The sequence below is a fragment of the Drosophila ananassae genome, chromosome XL (genome assembly GCF_017639315.1).
Source record: "Drosophila ananassae strain 14024-0371.13 chromosome XL, ASM1763931v2, whole genome shotgun sequence".
NCBI classification, from domain to species: domain Eukaryota; kingdom Metazoa; phylum Arthropoda; class Insecta; order Diptera; family Drosophilidae; genus Drosophila; species Drosophila ananassae.
The window spans coordinates 8747686-8767320 of record NC_057931.1 but is presented as its reverse complement, the minus strand read 5'-3'; the positions used below and the strand labels follow the sequence as shown (position 1 = coordinate 8767320).

Genomic DNA, 19635 nt, shown 5'->3' with positions numbered 1-19635 from the left:
CTCTTGTTCTGCAATTTTTTCATCGTTGTTGTCTGCGGCTTTCCATTATTTTTAACCTTAATTTATATTTTATTATGGTACCTCATTGATTTATGTCTTTGGCGGTTTTTGTATTTTTTTAAGTTGTAAATTACTCTGAAAATGACAATTGCAAATGTCAAATGGGAGTTAAGACTGACTTTTTTGGCGAATATTAAAATACTCTCTTTTTTAGATTAAAAATTACCAGTTTGTGTTATTTGTGTGGGTGTGTTCTTTTGGTATTTTATGCCATTTATGTCAAAGGTGATTTTATATTCAGTTTGGAATTTATTTAAATCAAATCTTTTTTTTTTTTTTTCAACCGCCTAGTTGTTCATTTAATGAGTTGTGTTTTATTGGTTTTCATTTGCATTTTTATGTGGCGCTTTTTTTGGCGGTTTATTCACTTGTTTTGTGAAATTGTTTGATCTGCCGCTTCCCACACAAATTAAACCATAATTAATAAATGATAATTTGGCACAAAGACTGTCAATGCCCCATTTCTTCCCCCCTAGCACTCTCTGCCATTTAATTATTCCATTTCCATGCAATTTATATTCGCTTTTAATGTCCGCAAAAGCAAATTTTATGAACATCTCATAATCACATTTTAAACACACAATTTGTTATGAGAACGCGAATTCAACATATGGCCATAGCAATTAACAATATATTTTTATTTTTATATCAACACCAATTGGTTTTTGAAAAATATTAAAAGCAAATATTCATCATAAGTTGTTCTGGATATTTTTTTTGATACATTTTTAATTGTTCTTTTATGAAATATTGATATCTTTGTTTTAACTTTGAATGTATATTTTTTTTAAATTGATATTTTTTATATTGTTTTTTTATAAAGAGCTTATCCCCTTTCATTTAACTAATCCGAAAATCTTTCAACCTTTCAGTTTCCAGAAAAATCAAGTCGTGCGTGCAAACCATTTTTTTTCAGATCATTGCGTGACAAAATCGGGAGAAAAAAAAACTCAAGAATATAAAATCTGATATATATATGTTTATAAATATATATGTATATTTAAAGGTATTTATATGGTGCTTAAGCCAGGCACTTGGCCAGGAATTGGCGAAGATTTCCGCACGCCTGTCAGCCAGCCTGTTGTTCCTCCTGTTCCTGGCCAGCCTCCACCTGCAAATCAAAACAAATGTTTTATTTAAATGGTTAATTTGATGGGGGAATGGCGGGGCATGGTAGCATCTGGGCCAGCTTGTTGGCCATGGCCAAATGAGCAGCTTACAAGGAGATGATGAGGCCCAGGGAACGCAAATGGCTGCCAAATCGTGAGAATTGCATTTGGAATGCCACCAAAGCCAAAGTGGTTGGGATGTGGAGTGGATCCTTGGATGGGGATCAGGGCACCTGGTTGGGGATTTTAATTTTCTGGCTTCAATCAAACTCTGGCAACAACCTGGCTAAAGGGGGGGACAAGGTCTAAGGAAGCAAAGAAGGTGGCAGCCACGAGAGAGGAGAGGATCAGTGCATTAAACCCTCAAAGACGCTGCAACTTGGAATAAGGTTGTGTTGGCACTTGGAAAAAATTTGGGGGAACTTAAAAATTATAAATATATTTTTATAATTCTCTACTATAAAATTATGTAGAAATTTATAAAGGTAGAGCCTTTTAATTAATCTGTCTTAGTGTTTAGACTCCTATTTAAAAATTAAATTATATTTTTTAAAAGTGTAAAATACTTTTTACCAAGTTCTTGAATTAAAGGATGTGAGGTGGCACGGATCATGAGGCATGCGGCATGAGGCACAAGGGGGCAGGCTAAAAGAGCCCTGAGATGGAGGGCCAGGGCGGACTGGAGGCGACGACGGCGCTTGCCACTTAGCATAAACGGAAGAACAGACCCCTTTCTATGGCCCAGACCAGACCAGATCCAGGCCCAGAACAAGGTCCAGAGCCAGGTCCAGGCCCAGAGACCAAATAACCAGGTCCTCTCGTTCATGGCGAAGTGAGCCACGACCTGTGTGGCCATGGCATCAAGTTAACAAGCTGTAATTAGAGCCTCTTAGCCTGTCATCGCCAGCGTGCTTGATTATAGCCTTTTGACAAAAAGTAAATATTAATTTAATACCAACCAGTCAGCCAGTTAGCCAAGTTAGCCGAGTTATAGCCAAGTGAGCGCCGCAAGGCAGGAACTGAGCAACTCCTGCGATCTGAGGACCCAAAATAAAAGGAAAAACACCTGAAAACCAAACTCCACCCTAGAGGTTGATAAATTTCACCTAAAACATGTAGTTTGCAGTTACAGGTGAGTATGGAAACAAAAAAGATCAGAAATATACCTTAAATTTTCATAATTTGCCTCCTTCCGATAGGCATAGCTCTTCCAATTTACATCCGATCGGAAAATAATGTACCATTTTGTAATCAGCGAACCGAATGCCCTATTTCCTCATTTAAAATTTTGCTTAAAAGACATTTTGACAATTTTCAAATTTTTCCAAGGGGTCCCCCTTTGAAAATCGTGATTTGGGGGCATTTGCAACTTTACGATATTTTGCCTCCTTCCGATAGGCATAGCTCTGCCAATTTACATCCGATCGGAAAATGAGGTATCATTTTGTAATCAGCGAACCGAATACCTCGATTTCTTATTTAAATTATTTCCAAAAAGAAAGATATATATTTTATATATAAACCTAATACAATAATCATAAAACCCCTCATTGAACGACAAATTAAAATTCTAAAAATCCTGTTTAGAGAACCCATCGTCTCTATAAAATCCATTTAATAGATAGACACCTAGTCAAAATAGAGATAGACATCTCGGTGAGGTCTGGAATATAATGAAATTTATATTTTTGATTTCATAATGATTTCAACTATTGACTTTATTCCCACATTATATATTTTTCTCTCTGTTTTTAGCTCATAATTCAAATGAGCTACCAGTGAGGAATTCCTGGAAATCATATCAAAATGCATTGCATTTATCGAAGCCACTAATCCAGTGATATCAGAAAACCCCTAACCCAAAAAAAAAAAGAATCCAGAAAACCCCAATTTGAAATCCAGTTCCAGCTCACGTTGTCGTACGCCCTTCTTTTGGTTTTGTTTTGGCCCTTTTTTTTTTGGTTTTGGGCCAAAAACAATGGGTTCAAACGGCTGCGCTTCAGCGGAAAACAAAAAAAGCCATTGAGCCCTAAATCAATCAAGGCCCAGGCGACATGTCAACATGTTTTTTTTTCCAAAGGGGGTACCCATAGGTAGGGAGCAGATATATATATCTCAAAGGGGGGGAAGCAGCTAAAGCAAAATGTCAACGTGATCGTGGCATCTTGAAAAGTGCCGCCGCCTCATTGAATTGGCCATCTCTCGTCGCCGAAGAAGGCCAAAACGGGATGGCCACGTTCTTGCCTTAAAATGGGAAATCCTTACAATTTTGGTCTCCTTGGGGTCTTGGGCGCGTGATATCTGAACTACGAAATTGAGATCGATTCTTGGGAACGTGTCTTAAATAATAATTAAATGCTGGCCCTTTATGAGGCAGGCCTCTTGGCCCTTTGTTTAGCCCTGTAACTATAAATTATGATATTATTTGAAATTAATGTTAAGCAAAATGACATCGACGTTCACTTGTCCGCAAGATCGTAAAAAACAAAGAAGGTCCGTGGAGATCGTCGATCGTCACAATTAATATTCCAATCAGATGATGGCGGAACACATGTCTCTGAGTGCCTTCAACTGCAACATTTTCTTGGCCAAGACACTGGAAAAAATATTACTCTTTAAAACAGATAAGGTTTGTATTTAAAAAAAGGTTTAATGCAAAATTTAAGAGGCTTTAAAAAGGGTTTAATATATATTAAGCTGTTAAAAGAAGTTGAGCTATAACTTTTCCTTGATTTTTGAAGAAAATTTAATAATTAATTTGCTAAAAAATATTTCTCCCAGTGCAAAGAATCCAAAGAAGGCTCTGATTCAAACTTGGAAGGCGGTGGCGCATGCGCAATGAGTATTCCCACAAAAAGAAATGCGATTCCAAGTCGGGGCTATGGAATATATATATCTCGGAGTATGGACTATGGACTGAGGAGTATCATCGGGCATCGGAGTATCTGGAGTATGGAGAATCAATCCTGGATCGTGTCGCTGATTTGTTCGCTGTCATAATTCAATAAAGTAGTCAAATGTCAACGGACTTGAACATAAACCAAAAAAAAGAACGAAACCAACTCGTCGGGCTGTCATGGATCTCCATGAAAGAGAATTTCTGGGCACCACACACACGCACCACTGCACCACCGACTGCAGTGGGTTAATGGCCATAAACGCAAATCCTCTTAGCCGGGCTTTGGTATCACAGATCTGGTTATTAATTCATGCCATGACTTTCCCGACATGCGATGGGAATGGCAAGCACTTGCGGATTTCATTTAAGAGCTTATAATATTCAATAAAGTATCTAGAAAATGATGGTCTACAAAATATCTTAAGCTTTCTGTTAACAAATTAGAGTAATTTCTCAGAACTCAGATCTCTTGAGATCTTGAGTCAAATAATATATCTAGTCTCCTATTGATTAATCTATTTAGATTTAGAGATTTAAAATGTATTTTAGCCAAATAAGAAATTACATAGAATTTCTGTTTGGATAGCTTATGGACCAGAAACTAAACCGAGAAAATTACCATATGGGCTTAGATGATCCCCGAGATAGACGATCTCTGGTGGCTTTTTTTTTGTGTTTGTTTTCCACGAACTGGATATGAAATGGACAGCCTGATATATGCATGTACCGGCCAAAATAAACGACTGTGATGATGGCCAAAAGGAAGAGGGCCAAAAAGGAAAAGAGGGTAACGCGACGAAGGAGTATAACTGGCAAAGAGGCAAAAAAGACAAACGTTGCGGCGACAATGCCGGGCAAGTGACAAACGTTTAGATGGATGGATCGTTCTTCATTTTGAGGGGGGGAACCCACAAAAAAAAAACCCAAAACTATATATACTATATATAAAAAATAAACAGAGAACGAACCGGACTCTGAGAAAGGCCGGCGAATAAACCAAGCGAGAAAAAAAGCGACGATTGCACATAAATTATATTCAAATTTCTTCAAGATCTAAAAGATATATAAATACGGGAAAAAAGATACAAAAAGACACAGGGACAGCAGCACACATGCTGGCTGGCAACCCCAGAAACTCACAACCCAAAACAGAAAACCCAAAAAACCCCAGAAACCCTCAAACTCTAGATCCTTTTCCTTGTTTTGTTTTCAATTTATGCAGAAAATGAGCTCCATCTAGATATATATTTATTTATTTATATATCTTTAGGATACTCCCCATTCCAACTCTCTCAAAAAATATAAGCCAAAAGTCTATAATACCACCTGGCTACCCAAAAAAAATTATCAAAAAATTAAAATTCAGCCAACAGCTTCGATTCAAATGGCTCTAAACAAATTGTAATGGGCTTGAATACTATTTAGATATGGCCAGAAGATCTCGACCAGAAGTGCCACTGATTGATGTCAATAAAGGCCGAAAACAAAAGAGTTAACAGCTAGGCGATACAGTGGTAACTCTATTTGAGAGAAATCGGGTTTAATTACCAGATCTTATTTGAATAGAGTTTTGTGGGATTTTAGACAAAGGATTGGTTTTTTTTTAGAGTTGAAGGGAACAATAAATTTATTTGTATTTAAAGCTTAAAAGGTTTTTTTTATAAAAAGTATTTTTTATAGAAGGTGTTATTAATTAACTATATTTTTTTAAATATTTTTAGATTAAGTTTTGGGTACTATATATTTTTCTAAGCTATGAAAACTCCTTCAAACCCCAAACCATCATCCTTTCATCCCTAAATCCTAAAAATTAAAATAAAAATAGTTACTAATGATATTTTTAAAAATATATTTTAGTGATTCTTAAATAAAACTATAAACTACTTATAGATGATTTTTTAAGAATTTTTTTAAAGCTTAAAACTACAAAGAAATTTGCTCAAAAAACTAAAATCTTTCTTAAGTAAAAGTATCTGTATCTTGTCTTTAGATGTTTAGAACGTATCACCCCCTGCCCCCCTCTGTTTTAGCCAAATTCTCTGATTTGGACCAGAAACAATGCCAAAATGTTCGGTTCGTGTTTTGCTTCCAAACGAATTAGTGGCAGAATCCCGAGATTTGTCTAATTGGAGGCGGCTAGACGGGGCGCTTTGATGTTGCCACATGTCCGTCAGTCATGAGTCACGTGTGGCAAGTGGGATGACGACAACAGATAGCTATACCCATATATATATATATATATATATATCTATAGGAGGTATTATATATAAAATATATATATTTTTTTTTTGGGTAGGAGAAGGTTTGTTGGCCTGTCTGGTTGCCTTTTCTGCCTTGGAAGTTTCTGTCAGAAATTGCCAACTGGCACATTAATCCACGCGACATATTTATGAGAGTGTGTATAGGTGTGCCAGCTAGTGTGTGTGTGTGGTGTATCCGTAAGATATAAAGATATCGGATTGTCGGGGAAACATGGACGAGGGTTGCTCGTTGTTGCTCTTTGCTAAATGAGTGCACATTTCAGATAAATTATTGCACACAGCTCGTACGCCCGAGATGGCAGCCCGAAATGTATTTAACAAATTAAATTTACACAAACACACAGATACACAGATACACATACACTGAGCGCGCTAAAAAGATACAAAGATACTTGGCCTGAGAGTGAGAGAGAGCCAGAGAGAGGGATAGGTAGCTGGAACTTCAAAGAGCGCGCCGCTGCGTAACGGCGGTTGGAGCCAAAAGGGCGGAGTCTCTTCCGCCAGAGAGCCAATCAGATTACAGCTCTCTCCCAGTGAGAGAGAGAGCGAGCGCGCTTGAGACTAAAAGATACAGATACGCAGATACAGGCAAGGGATTAACAGTTTTTTTTGTTGTTTTTTTTGGGGAAAAAAGTATCTCATCGATTTTTGGTTTTTTTTTTTTTTTTGGCACGAGACTCAAAATGTCACGTGACTAAAAGTATCTGTATCTGAAAAAGTATCTGCATCTGTCCGTGCATCTGTGTCTGTGATGGCGGCTGCATTCGTTAGATGCTATTGCCACTTCACTCACGAAATACCGATTGCACTACCCGACACTGTGCCTCTGCTGCACTTTTCAGTATCTTTATCTGCCGAAGCTGTAAATATCCGCGAGATTTACAACGCCAGGCGACGACGTCGGCTCACAGACTCGCGTATCTGTATCTTTTTTTTTTTTTTGTTCAGCATTTTTTTTTCGCTGTATCGACTATACAGATACTGATTCGAAGTCGGAGGCAAAAGATACTGGCATTCGATACGAAAGACACTCGCCAAACGCATCCCCGTAGCGGCTAATTCGCCATAATTTTATTTTTCCAATTCTGATTCGCCCGCTAAAAGATACAGATACATATGGCGCATACATAGATACAGATACGAATACCCATACAAAGTTCAAGTTCCAGATAGCAGATACATTTGTGATCATTGTTTGCCGCTTCTCGGCCTGTCACCGTAACTCACAATTGAATTGTTCCTTTGTTCTGTCCAGCGTTTTCGAGTTGCAAGTTGCAAGTTGCACGTTGCACGTTGCACGTTCGAAGAGTTGCAACTACCGAATTTCGCATAATTGGCATTAAGACAAAAGTGAGGCCTTGCCCTTTGTTGTTTACCGCCAGACCGAGTGTCGCCTTCTCCCAACTGAGATACAGATACAGAAGGGCAAAGCCAAAAGATACAGATACAGATACAGATAGTGGTAGAAGAGAATGTTAGTGCCGCCGGATATGATGGCCGCGCAGACGCGGATGATCTATCAGATGAATCGATTCTGCGCCGAGAGGGTCCAGGCCAGGATGTTCAAGACGGCCACCGCCATCCGCGAGATCTGCAAGATCGTCCAGGACATCCTCAAGGAGGTGGAGCTGCAGGAGCCGCGCTTCATCTCCAGCCTGGTGGAGTGCAATGGCAGGTAACTATGAGTCCTTAATCCTATCCATGCCAATAAGCCACAAAGAACTACACTTTTCTGTCTAGTTTTCTTTTAAAAATCTTTATTAAAATTCTACAGACATATCTTAAATCTAAACATAGCTTCAATTTAAACAAATTTTAATTTTTATTCTTAAAAATAAATCCCATAAATAAAGTATCTAAAATAAATCCAAATTAAATCCATGATTCCTACTGAAATCGTGTTGAAACTGCAACTTGGATGACTTGACGGTTGGGTAACTTGGCCAACAATGACGTTGCACTTTGGTTATAATGATGCCCCCACCAGTGGCAAGAAGGTGTGGAAAGGAGGGTAGACGAGATAGAGGGGTTCCAGAGGCAGTAGAGCGAGCAGGAGCCGCGATGACAGTCATCCGGACACTGGAGTTACGCAGATGCCGCTTTGAAGTGTCTCTAGTTGTTTAGAATTAGTTAGCTATAGAATATTAATTAAATTAATAAATAAGATTATTAAGTTAATTAAAATATAATTAATATTTACAGATTTGAGGGCGTGGAGGTGATATCCCCCAACGAGTTCGAGATAGTCCTCTACCTCAACCAGATGGGCGTCTTCAACTTCGTGGACGATGGCACCTTGCCGGGCTGTGCTGTCCTGAAACTCAGCGATGGCCGGAAGCGATCGATGTCCTTGTGGGTGGAGTTCATCACAGCGAGTGGCTATCTGTCCTCCCGGAAGATCCGTGCCCGCTTCCAGACCCTGGTGGCCCAGGCCTGTGACAAGAGCGTCTACCGGGATCTCGTCAAGATGGTGGGAGACACCAGCGAAGTGAAGCTCCGGATACGGGAGCGTTTTGTGGTCCAGATCACGCCGGCCTTCAAGTGCTCGGGGATCTGGCCGCGTTCGGCCGCCCACTGGCCAGTGCCCCACCTACCCTGGCCGCATCCCAATATCGTGGCCGAGGTGAAGACCGAAGGATTCGATCTTCTGTCCAAGGAGAGTGTCGTCCTTCAGAGCAAGAACAACAATAATGCCGCCAGCATGGAGGGCGATGCCTGGGTGCTCAGTTTCTTCGAGGCGGAGAATCGTCTTCTGCAAGGTAAGAATAAATTCTACTATCTAAGCATGTCCTTCTATTATCCTTTTCCCCAGGTGGCTGTCGTCGTCGCTGTCTGAGCATGTTGAAGACCCTGAGGGATCGGCACTTGGAGCTGCCCGGCAACCCCATCAGTTCCTATCACTTGAAGAACCTTCTCCTCTACGAGTGCGAGAAGCATCCCCGGGACTTCGAGTGGGACGAGAGCTGCATCGCCGACAGGATCAATGGCATATTCCTGCAGTTGATATCCTGCCTGCAGTACCGACGATGTCCGCACTACTTCCTTCCGGGCCTGGACATGTTTAAGGGAAAGTCCCCCAGTGCTTTGGAAAATGCCGCCAAGCAAGTCTGGCGACTCACTCGGGAGATGCTCACGAATGCCAATGCTTTTGAAAAGCTGTAAGGGGTTAAGGAGTTCCCAGGGTTGGGTTTGGAGGAGTGGACTAAGGGGTTAAAGATATCAACATAATGGTAGAATTTTTGAATTTTGGGTTAAGATTTACAGAGAATTTTGAGATACAATCCTTCAGAGTTTTCTTTTATTCTGTTATATTTTTTTAAATTTATATGCAAGAATAGTGGTTTTTAATGCCTAAATAGTATAACAAGTCTTTGAATTATTTTTATTATATTTTTATAATATTTTTTATTGATTTTTTAAGTTTAAATGCTTTTAATTTTCTGTAATTTCTTAATCACAACCAAAATCGCAGCCATTTGAGGAGAAAATGTGTGCTTAAAGAGTGCCAAGTTGATCAGAGATTGCAGATATATATCAAGATATATACACACGACCTTTGGCGGCCATTTTGTGCCATATGTGTGCTTGTTGTGGAGTGTGTGCTGGTGTGTGTCAGTGTGTGTGTGCTAAAGTGTTAATGCCGAGATGCGAGATAAGTCCACTCCCCATTCGACTCTGCCCATTGAGGCGTTTCGGCTAAGCCCTCGAATATTGTTTTTAATAACTCTCGCCCCTCACATCCTCCATCCTCTCATCCTCTCGCATCCTTTGTCCTTTGTTCTGGAATGGAAAACAATGGACATGGATTCGGATTCAGGATATGTATAAAAAAAAGAGCATTTGGCCCGGCGAGGCGGCTCCTTTTACAGGAGTCTCGCATACTCGACCTTTGCGATTGTTTGGCAGTCACAGCCCCGATCCTAGATCAAAATAATAATGAACAGAAAACTATATATTTAGAGGAGGGGGTGTAGCAGATTTCATTGACCGTTCCAAGTCCAACTTACATTGTTTTTTTTAAATACTTATAATTATAAATATACAAATGTCGATGTCTATTATGCGATGCCTATAATCTCTACAATGATTATCCACACAGTTTCTTTTATTTAGGTGCAAAATAATCCTAGATTGCTTAAGTGAAACTAAAATACAAAGTACTTGAATAAATTCAAGAATAGCCAAAGGCAAAAAATTATTGTTTTTTAAGAGGACATATTTTTTTTGAATTTTTAATGAGAATCTATAGCAAAGATCTTATATGCTGGGTGTGGCTTTTGGTTTAATTTTTAGTTCAAATGCTGTACCTACAAACAAAAAATACTTTAAATACCTACCTTAAAAAAATAAATATCTCGAAAAGCTCAACCGTGAGAACCTAGAAGATACACTTCCACCTGAAGATGGAATCCCTGGGATGACAACTCCCCTGGGCTGAGAGGAAGGCCCCTCATTAGACCCTTTTTCCGTCGAGTGAGTTAGTGTTATGATTATTGGCAATCGAGTAATATTTATTTGCCAAGACATATCTGTTGGATCGGCGAAGAGCGAAAGTATCTGTATCTGGAGAAAAAATGAGCACGTATCCGTATCTGTTGCTGAGAAGATGCAGCTGCAGGAACTGCGACAACTGAGCATCACTTTTATTACCCTTATTTATGGTTATATCTTTTCTGGCGGGAGGCTTCTCGAAAACAAAACCAAACCAAACCAGAGCCAAAAAAAAAAATAAAATAAAAATAATAAACTGAATTTGGTTTTTGGATGCTTTTGTTCTGAGGATTCTTTTGTCTCCTCGGTCGCTTTCCTTTCGCATTTTTATTTTATTTTACTTTTTTCTTTTTTTTTTTGGCGTAACGAAACGAAACGAAAACTTTCAGAGTAATGTAATCGATATTTTCACAAAAAAAGGTGAAGAGGAGCGAGGAGCTGCAAGGAAGAAGGAGCTCCAACTCCTGTGTTTCCATCTTTTAATGGAAAGTACGGAAAATAATCAACGTCGTCAGCACAAAAGGCACACAGGCACATAATAATGCGATAGCCAAAATAACAAATTATGCCCAGGCACGCAGGGATCATATTACCAGGCACACCAGTCTCTCTCTCTACAAGGATACAAGGGTGGTGGGGGAGGTGGTGGCACCAGGAGGCAGGTCCTGGGAAAAGCATCATCAGGTGACCGAATCCAACAAACCGTATCCGTATTGCCCATTTGGCCGGCAGCGTCAGGACACGTGACTGCCGGTTGGATTATAAATAAAAACCAGCAACAACATAGAGGAAAGGGAAATATAGACTCCTCTAAAGGACCACAAGGACCATGTGCTATCCTCCAGCATCGATAAGGCACGATTTTCGGCTGTTTTGACAAATTGTATTCCAAATGCAATTAACAGGAGGGCTTTCCTGCGGGGAGTTGGAAAAATACAGCCAATTATAGATGATTTTTCAACAGGATCTATGGGTAAGGACTCTGTTTTCAATAGTTAAGAAAACAATATCCTTTTAAAACATTTCTTTTCAAGTTTCTTTCAAGGTTTAATTTTTTTTGGGGGGAAGATGTTAAGATATAATAAACAAGGCTCTTCTGAAATTAATTCTAAAGAAATTGGTTAAGTTCTATGATTAAGTTTATTATACTTAAGCTTTATACTATAATATTAATATATAACTTAAAATACTCCCTAAACATCCCTAATCTCTATCCTGATACCATTCTGAAATCTATCTAAAAAGGGTAAGAAATATTCGACTATCCTCTTTTTGAAAAACTTTTCAATTTTTTAGGTTTTTCTTGTTGACATTTATGTGCACCCTTCCTCCTGTTTAGTCCTGTCACTGCCACGCCTCGCGGCCTTTTGTGGGCGGTGACAGCACAGAGAGAGAGAGAGTGAGTGAGACTTGCTTTGTCGTCCTTTTTCAGAGGGTCCTTTTCGTTCTTAGTCCTTTAGTTCTTGGTCCTTTGTGGCTTCTGGCTTTGTCGCACGTTTCTTTGTTTTAATTGTTTACTAATGATATTTAAATTAGTGCTCTAAGTGACCGCGGGCGGTTACCAGCTATCACCCCGCCCCGTCCCGCCCCGTCCCGCCCCGCCCTCCTCCGCCTTTATCCCACTCCCCCCCCGCCCCCCTCTTCCCATTATCCATTATCCTTGTGGCTTTGTATTTTTGTTTGTTGTTTTGCATTTTTGACATTTCATTTGTTTAGATCTTTCCACTGCGAGGGTTGACAGAACTAGCGAGGGGCGACTGAGCCGTAGAGTGTAAATGAGAAGGGAGTTTGAATTTAGGGAAATTTAAGTTTCTAGAACTTCAAAGAAAATTTCCTGAATTTTTCCCAAATTCCTTCCATTCGTAAGCCATAACTTGGCCAATATTGCTCACATCTTTGAATGCCATACCTTTCCAAACTCAGCACACTTAGTACTAAGTATTTTTATCAAAAAATCACAACTCTAAATTTTAGTCAATTTTTGAAAAATTTTCAAACCATCACAAAAAATTACAAAAATCGGGTCAAAATTTGTATTGCCAGTTTTTGATTGAAAATGATTCTACTCGGAGTTCTAAGATCGGGAAGGTATAACACTTTGGGATCTGCTGAGTATTAATCGAGTTATCAACATTTTCCCATTTCGAAAATTCAAAAAAAATGGAAACTCCTTTTTTCTAATTTTTGTTCCAAACTATTGCACTTTTTAGTGAATAATTTAGGCAATTCTAAACCGATTCTTAAATGAAATACCATTTATAAGTCAGGGTTCTAATGCGCTTCAATCTGCATCAAAAGATTGAAATTATAAATAAAAAAAAAATTTAGTCAATTTTTGGCCAAAATCATGATGGTACCCCTTTGAAAATTTAGGTTGTTATTTTTTGGTAATAATAGTTAGTATTTGAAGCACTGATCATGGGAAAATATGACATTCTACGATCTGACAGTAATTTTGGAAGTTATGACCATGGGAAGATGGAATTTTAACACTAACTGGCATTTAAAATATTCCCTTTATTTTAATAATATTTTTTTTAAATTTAAATTTTTGTATTTAAAAAGTAATACCTCTCTCAGAACTGTCTCTGATCTTCCTGCTTGTCACTTGGCTGGGCGTAATTATGTCGTCATTATCAAAAACACGTGGTGCAATTTACCAAACACGCCAAAAAGGAGGCGACTGCTCGGCATCGTTCTGCTCCCAATAAGGCAGGGGCGTCGTCTGGGAAAGGGGAGTGGAGAGGACTGAGCACACGCCACAAATTATGAATATCAGAGAAATGCAGAAGATGAATGGCACAGGAAAATGCCAGCGGGAAACCCGGAGTGGGAAATTAGTTTTCCACGCATCGCCAGCAAACACAATGGAGCATCATTCCAGGGGCGGCGGCACCTCCACGTGATAATTTAGAGCAGATTGTCGCCTTCAAGAGGGGGTACATATATACACCACATACATATGTATATATATACACTTTAGAGCTATAGTATTTTTGGATGGACATTTGCATTCAATTACGGCAGCTGTGAGCCGGCTCTGATTTATATTTATATGCACGCGTCTCCTCCAAAAGTCCCATAAAGGAAACCCCAAATTGTGCCACACAGCGGGGGCAGGCTGGCTGGGGATACAGGAGCACTGGGGACTGGGTACAGGAGACTGGAGGCTGGGGGATTTAAAATCTTAAAGAAAAAGGGGGAAAATAATATCTAGAATATAAAAGAGTTTTTTTTTTTGGCGCTGCCTGCGTTCAATCATAATTATGTGATTTGTTTGCGACGCCGGCGCGTCCAACTAATTAAACGGAGGAGTGACAGAATGAGTGGGTGGATTGGGTGGATATAGTGGTGCCATAGAGGCGAGGAGGAGGAGGAGAAGGAGGAGGATAAATCTGCAGGCCTGTTGACGGATTGTCGCTGATGTTGCCGTGCCGGGTCTGAAATTATGACATTTTGATTTGAGCTTCATTTGATGTCTCTCAGCCGGCCCTCCACACTGATTAATGCCATTGCCTCTTAAAAAAAAAAAAAAGAAAAGGGGGAAATTGGGGAAAATTATTGCCCTGAAAGAGCAATCCCTAGAGGAGTTGGAAAAAAAAGGAAGCTGGGGGCCAAGGTGAACTAATTAAGAGGCAGGCAACCAGGCAGACGACTTGCAGCTGCCACAAAATTAGAGAGACCAGGGCACTTAGCCATATTATGCAAATGACAAACAATTTGTTGAATGTTTTTTTTTTTCAAATATTATAAATATACTTACCCCTTTTTCTTAAATATTTTATTTGTTTGTGCCACATGCAACAAGTGACAAGTGGGACGACATTCGGTGGCAACTGGACATTGAAAAGTTTGGAGATGACCCAGGTCGAGAGTCGATCGAGAGTTATCCCAAATCGATTAACATTATTAATGAATGCATATCATGGGAATAAGTGGGCATCCATGGGCGGGGTATTAACTGTGTGTGTGTCACAAGGGGGTGGGGGCAGATGAGGGACAGGGGCAGGGGCAGGGGCAGGGGACAGGTGGAGCAGCAAAAGTCAAAACATGAAAAGGTTTTCAAACAATTTCAATTCTCAGAATCGAATCGAATCGAAACGGAATGAAATGAACTCCAGCGAAACATTGTCAACATGATCATCAACTGGGCACCCCCCTTTCCCCATCCCTTAATCTATACCTCTCTTTCTGTTCTCTATACCCATCTCTTTCTGTGTTCTGTGTCTCATATGCCCCGTCTCTGTCTCTGTCAACATATTTATGGGCCAACATTTTGGAGCTGTGATTGCGGTTAAGGTTGAGATTGAGATTGGAAGCAAAAATGCACTGGGAAAAATTCTACAAATTATATTACTGAATAGATAAAACAAACAACATTTTTTTAAGATTTTATAGAAACTATTTTGGTAAAAAAAAAAAAAGTTCAATCAATCTTAAAATATGTTGTGGTATGCATATAATTTTTAAGAAAGTTGACTATTTTTTGTAGTGTTTGATAGTCAGGCCCCGGGGGCTGTCCGGAGAGCAATGGAATGTCCAAATGTTCGATCATAAAACAAAGACCCAGAGCCACAGAAACCCAAACAGAAACCGAAATCGAAACCGAAACCGAAACCGAGTTAAAGTCAAATTTTGTGGTAGACGGCAGCGAACGAGGTTGGAAACGAGTCGAATCAATGCAGATAATATCAATTATATGTAAAAGATACACATGCATGCGATAGATACATTTGCCCCGATAAGAATTTAAAATATTAACATCAACACGAAACACACACAATCCGGGGGAACCGTGTCATGGAATGTGTGTGCGACTCCCCCCTTATTTTATACCCTTTTTTTTTTAACTTTACCATACCCTATTGTATACCCTATAAAAAGTCATTAAATACACTTTGTTATAATTGCATTTTATTTAAATTAAATTAGTCTACATCAATGTAATATAACTACATTTTTAGATTCCAAAAAAAAAAACATAATAATTATAATTGCTAATCGTAATTAAAAAAAAAAGAAATAAATTACAAATAAATGACAATTTTAGGCATTTTCTCTTCTTCAGCAAACTATAAACAATACTATAATAAAATACAAGCTGTTCTCCTGGGAACACTTTTTATAGCAGCCTTAACTGATCCCACAGCAGAGACACAGATTGCCGTGGTAGGTGTCTCGGCTTTAGTCACCACCCTAACCGCCATGTTTTTTCCATATTTTTCAACCACATTCTAGTGATGGGACTTATTTTTGGCCCGCGAGTTTTGAAAAAGTGTTCCAAGCAGATGGGGGGGGGAATTAATTATATGGAGGATGGGGGTGCTTATTCCTTAATCTTTGCAGAAACTGGAGCGCAGGACATTCTCGGCACCGGATAGGATGGCGCCCTCGTTTTGGGGACACAGCTTGAGGTACAAATCCGTGGACTCCATGGCCTCGATCAGGATATACTCCAGATAGATCCTGGGAGAAGACAGGAAGCGCCAGGTGAGCGGATTAAGGATGCTGGTCGGATACTCCCAGTGCACGGTGGCGTATTCCGGATTCTCCAGATCGCGCCCGGCCACCAGGGCCTTGTACTCGTAGCCCGGCTCGAAGTACATGGCCTTCGTCGAGAACTTCATTAGCTCCGTCGAGGCTCGCTTCTTCTTGTGGGTGCTCTTCCCGTCGTGTATCCGGACGGACAGGATGCCGACCTCTCCGCCGTGCAGCGTGCTCTCGTCGTGGGCGGACATTCGCACCGTGATCCGGTAGTGCAGCCGGCAGAAGGGCTTCCTGTCCCCGGTCCACAGGTAGAAGACGCCGGGCGAGTCGCCCTGCTTGATGTGGCCGAGATTCACCTGCTCCTGGTAGTCCTCCTGGCTGTGGTAGCCCATGCGCAGGCAGGTGTGTCCCGGCTCCTCGCAGCTGATGCACTTGTGGTCCTTGAAGCTCTGAAAGATTACAAGAAACATTAGAGCCTGACTGGGCTTTGGGAGAAAAGGAAACTCACCTCAAAGGAGTCACAGGTGATGCCCAGGAAGGGACACTTGGAGCCAATGCTCTCCGTGAAGTACTGCTCGCTGCGGATGTGATTGCAGCCGAGGAACTCCTGCATGGTCAGGAAGAGAGTGGCCTTCTTGTTGCTCTTGACCACGTCCTGGAACTTCTTGTTGCAGCCGGGATTATCGAAGCCTCCATTCGGGAAGAAGTCGACATGTCCCAGCCGCATATTGATACCCAGACCTCCCTTCATCAGGGGATTGGCGTCCGTGTGAACGATGTCCACGAAATGGGCGTCCGTGGGATCCAGACGGACAATGGGATCGGTGTCCGTGAAGAGTGGAGCAGCTGGATCCAGACCCGTTATCCTATTGGGCTTCAAACCAAAGTCCCGCTGAAGGTGATAGCCGGCATAGCCGGACAAGTGGGCGCCCAGGGAGTGGCCAATGATGTGGACTTTTGAGAGATTTGGCAGCTTCAACTCCTCGTAGAGCATGTGCACCACATGCGCCGTGATGGCGCCCACCAGCCGGATATTGGCCACGGCCTGGACATACGGAGGACTGGCCCCGCCGCCCCAATCGATCAGCACCACCGCCGCCTTGCCCTTCGGCTCGTGATGCAGCAGCGCCCTCGCCAGGTCCAGCATCCATGGTATCTCACCCGACTCTAAGTACCCATGGACCAGGAGGAAGATCTTGCCGTGCGGATCCACGCCCATGCCCTGGATACTATCCGGATCGTTGAGATCCAGGTACAGCGGCTGATCCAGTTCCTTTCGGGTATGTAACGTGAAATGGGGTTCTATTTCCGAGGGCTTCTGGGGATGTACGCCAATGGTTCGGGTCACCGTGTTCCAGGGTCCATTGATGGGGAAGCAGCCGTAGACGCCGAAGCACTTGACCTCGTTAATGTCTGGAAGGGATGGTGGGAAAAAACGAGTCGAAAATTATTGGAAGTCGGAGCGTGACTGGAAAGTGTTAACGGCTTTATTTGGCCATAAACCCAGACCCGGAGCAGGTGTCGATCTGATAAGGCCCATAACTATCAATAAATGCTCTTTTTCGGAATAGCTCTATGAAAAGCTGATAATGAGATTGTTTGGAAGTGACTTTTAGGCAAATCATTAGAATTATAATTAGACCTTAAGAATAACTGGGATGGGGGAGTTATAAGAATTATTTTTAGAAGGTTTTTTAGTTAAGAACTTAGTCCAGACTTTTCTAACTCCAAAAACTAATTTTTTAAATATTTAAAATTATTTTAAAATCATTTCCAACGACCTTAGAATAAAGTCTGGTCTATCAACAGATACAATTGACTGCCGGAGCGTAAATCTTTAATAAGACCCTTCTTGCAGACCACATTGCATTGATAATTCTCAAATAGGATCCATAATTGAAAATACCTATTTGGTTTTCGGCCTTCGAGTCAACGAGGCATGATAAACAGTGGTCGGAAATGGATATGGATTTGGAAAGACCCCCCCTAAATAGTCTCTTCATTTTTACCTCAAAATGAATCACTTCTTCCGCTCGACTGACCATTATCTCTGACGCGTTTTCTTCTCTGCTCTGTCCCTCGAATCTATATCTTCTATTAGCTTTCCGCTTGTATCGGAAGTTTTCTTCGATTAGATACGAAATAAACGCAAAACCCCAAACGCAAAACGCCAGAGTATCACACGATACTGTCCCTGATTTGCAAATCAAATTGAGGCAAGTGCACTTGTATCCATGGTTGATATTTCTTTCCACCAGTTGGATGATAATGATAGTGCCCCCCCTTTTTGTCGCAGTGTCCCCGAAAAGAGGAGAGTGTTTGATTGGAAAACAAACCCAAGCAGACCACTAAGTGGGCCTAAAAGCCCAAATAAAGCCTACAATTTGGCCAAGAAGAGTTGGTAAGGAAATACCACTTTTGAAGCTTGACTTTGGAAACTATTTCGAAATAAAAAGAAGGCTAAGAACTATCTAGAAAAAGGCTAGAAAAGTCTATATGCTATATCTCTCTGATAATAATCTACAAAAGTCCATTAAACCCATTGGTTTTGTGCCACTTTTCGTGCAACATATTGCATATTGCAATCTAGATCTAGAGAGTGATTGATTTGCCACATGTGGCACCACCCAGATCGGATGACTTACCACTTTTGGTTGCCGGTGGCAGGTCCACCAAGGTGTTGAGTGTCGCCCGACTGGTCCGATTGGCCAAATACAACATGGTCTGCAGCATTAGGCCGCCCGTGGTATTGGCCACATACATTTTGGATATTATTTTTGTTGAAAGCCCCTGTTCTTTGAATCACTCTTGGATCATATTATTTTGACTCGTGGGATGGGCTTTAGTCACAATCACAAATCACTTGAAACGCTAGTCGCCACTCCAGTTTTTATTATTTTATTTATTTTTTTTTTTTAATTCTTATCTATACGAGTTGCGATCCAATAGATTCGATCGATCGATAGATCGCTTTGCTTTTTTCCACTTTTAATTAAATTAATCTTATCGACTGTCTCTTGGTTTGCCGTTAGAATTGCGGCCCTTCTATAATCACCTCCTTGAGGCTATATATCTCTCCGAGATCTGGTGGATTCCCTTCGATCCGATTGACTGGAGAACCGTCAAAGCACTGAGCGGATCGGTGGAGCCCACGCAATTTTTATGCCCGCCCGAAGAACCCAAAAGCCGAAGTCAAGCCCGAAGGCGACTAAAAAAAAAAGCGCATCCGAAGCCAGAGTTGATAATGCTGATAGTTTGGCTGTATTTAAATCTTACAAAATTAAAATTATAGCTAAAAATTATAGGGAAAAAAATGAACAGAGAATAA

At 40.8% G+C, this 19635-nt stretch overlaps 2 protein-coding genes across 2 annotated transcripts; one reads left to right on the top strand and one right to left on the bottom strand.

Moving 5' to 3' along the window:
• The first annotated feature begins 7019 nt into the window (after window positions 1–7019).
• LOC6504736 (protein mab-21-like) lies at window positions 7020–10524 on the top strand. Its single transcript, XM_001966262.4, has 3 exons — window positions 7020–8004; window positions 8532–9088; window positions 9142–10524. The coding sequence occupies exons 1-3, from the start codon at window positions 7802–7804 to the stop codon at window positions 9489–9491; spliced, it is 1110 nt and encodes a 369-aa protein (XP_001966298.1). The 5' UTR covers window positions 7020–7801; the 3' UTR covers window positions 9492–10524.
• Window positions 10525–15712: 5188 nt separating this feature from the next.
• LOC6504757 (pancreatic triacylglycerol lipase) lies at window positions 15713–19462 on the bottom strand. The gene is made up of 3 exons (XM_001966261.4): window positions 18953–19462; window positions 16816–17720; window positions 15713–16756 (listed from the first exon to the last, which is right to left on the bottom strand). Exons 1-3 carry the CDS (start codon window positions 19068–19070, stop codon window positions 16154–16156), a joined length of 1626 nt encoding a protein of 541 aa, XP_001966297.1. The 5' UTR covers window positions 19071–19462; the 3' UTR covers window positions 15713–16153.
• Between the last annotated feature and the right edge of the window lie 173 nt (window positions 19463–19635).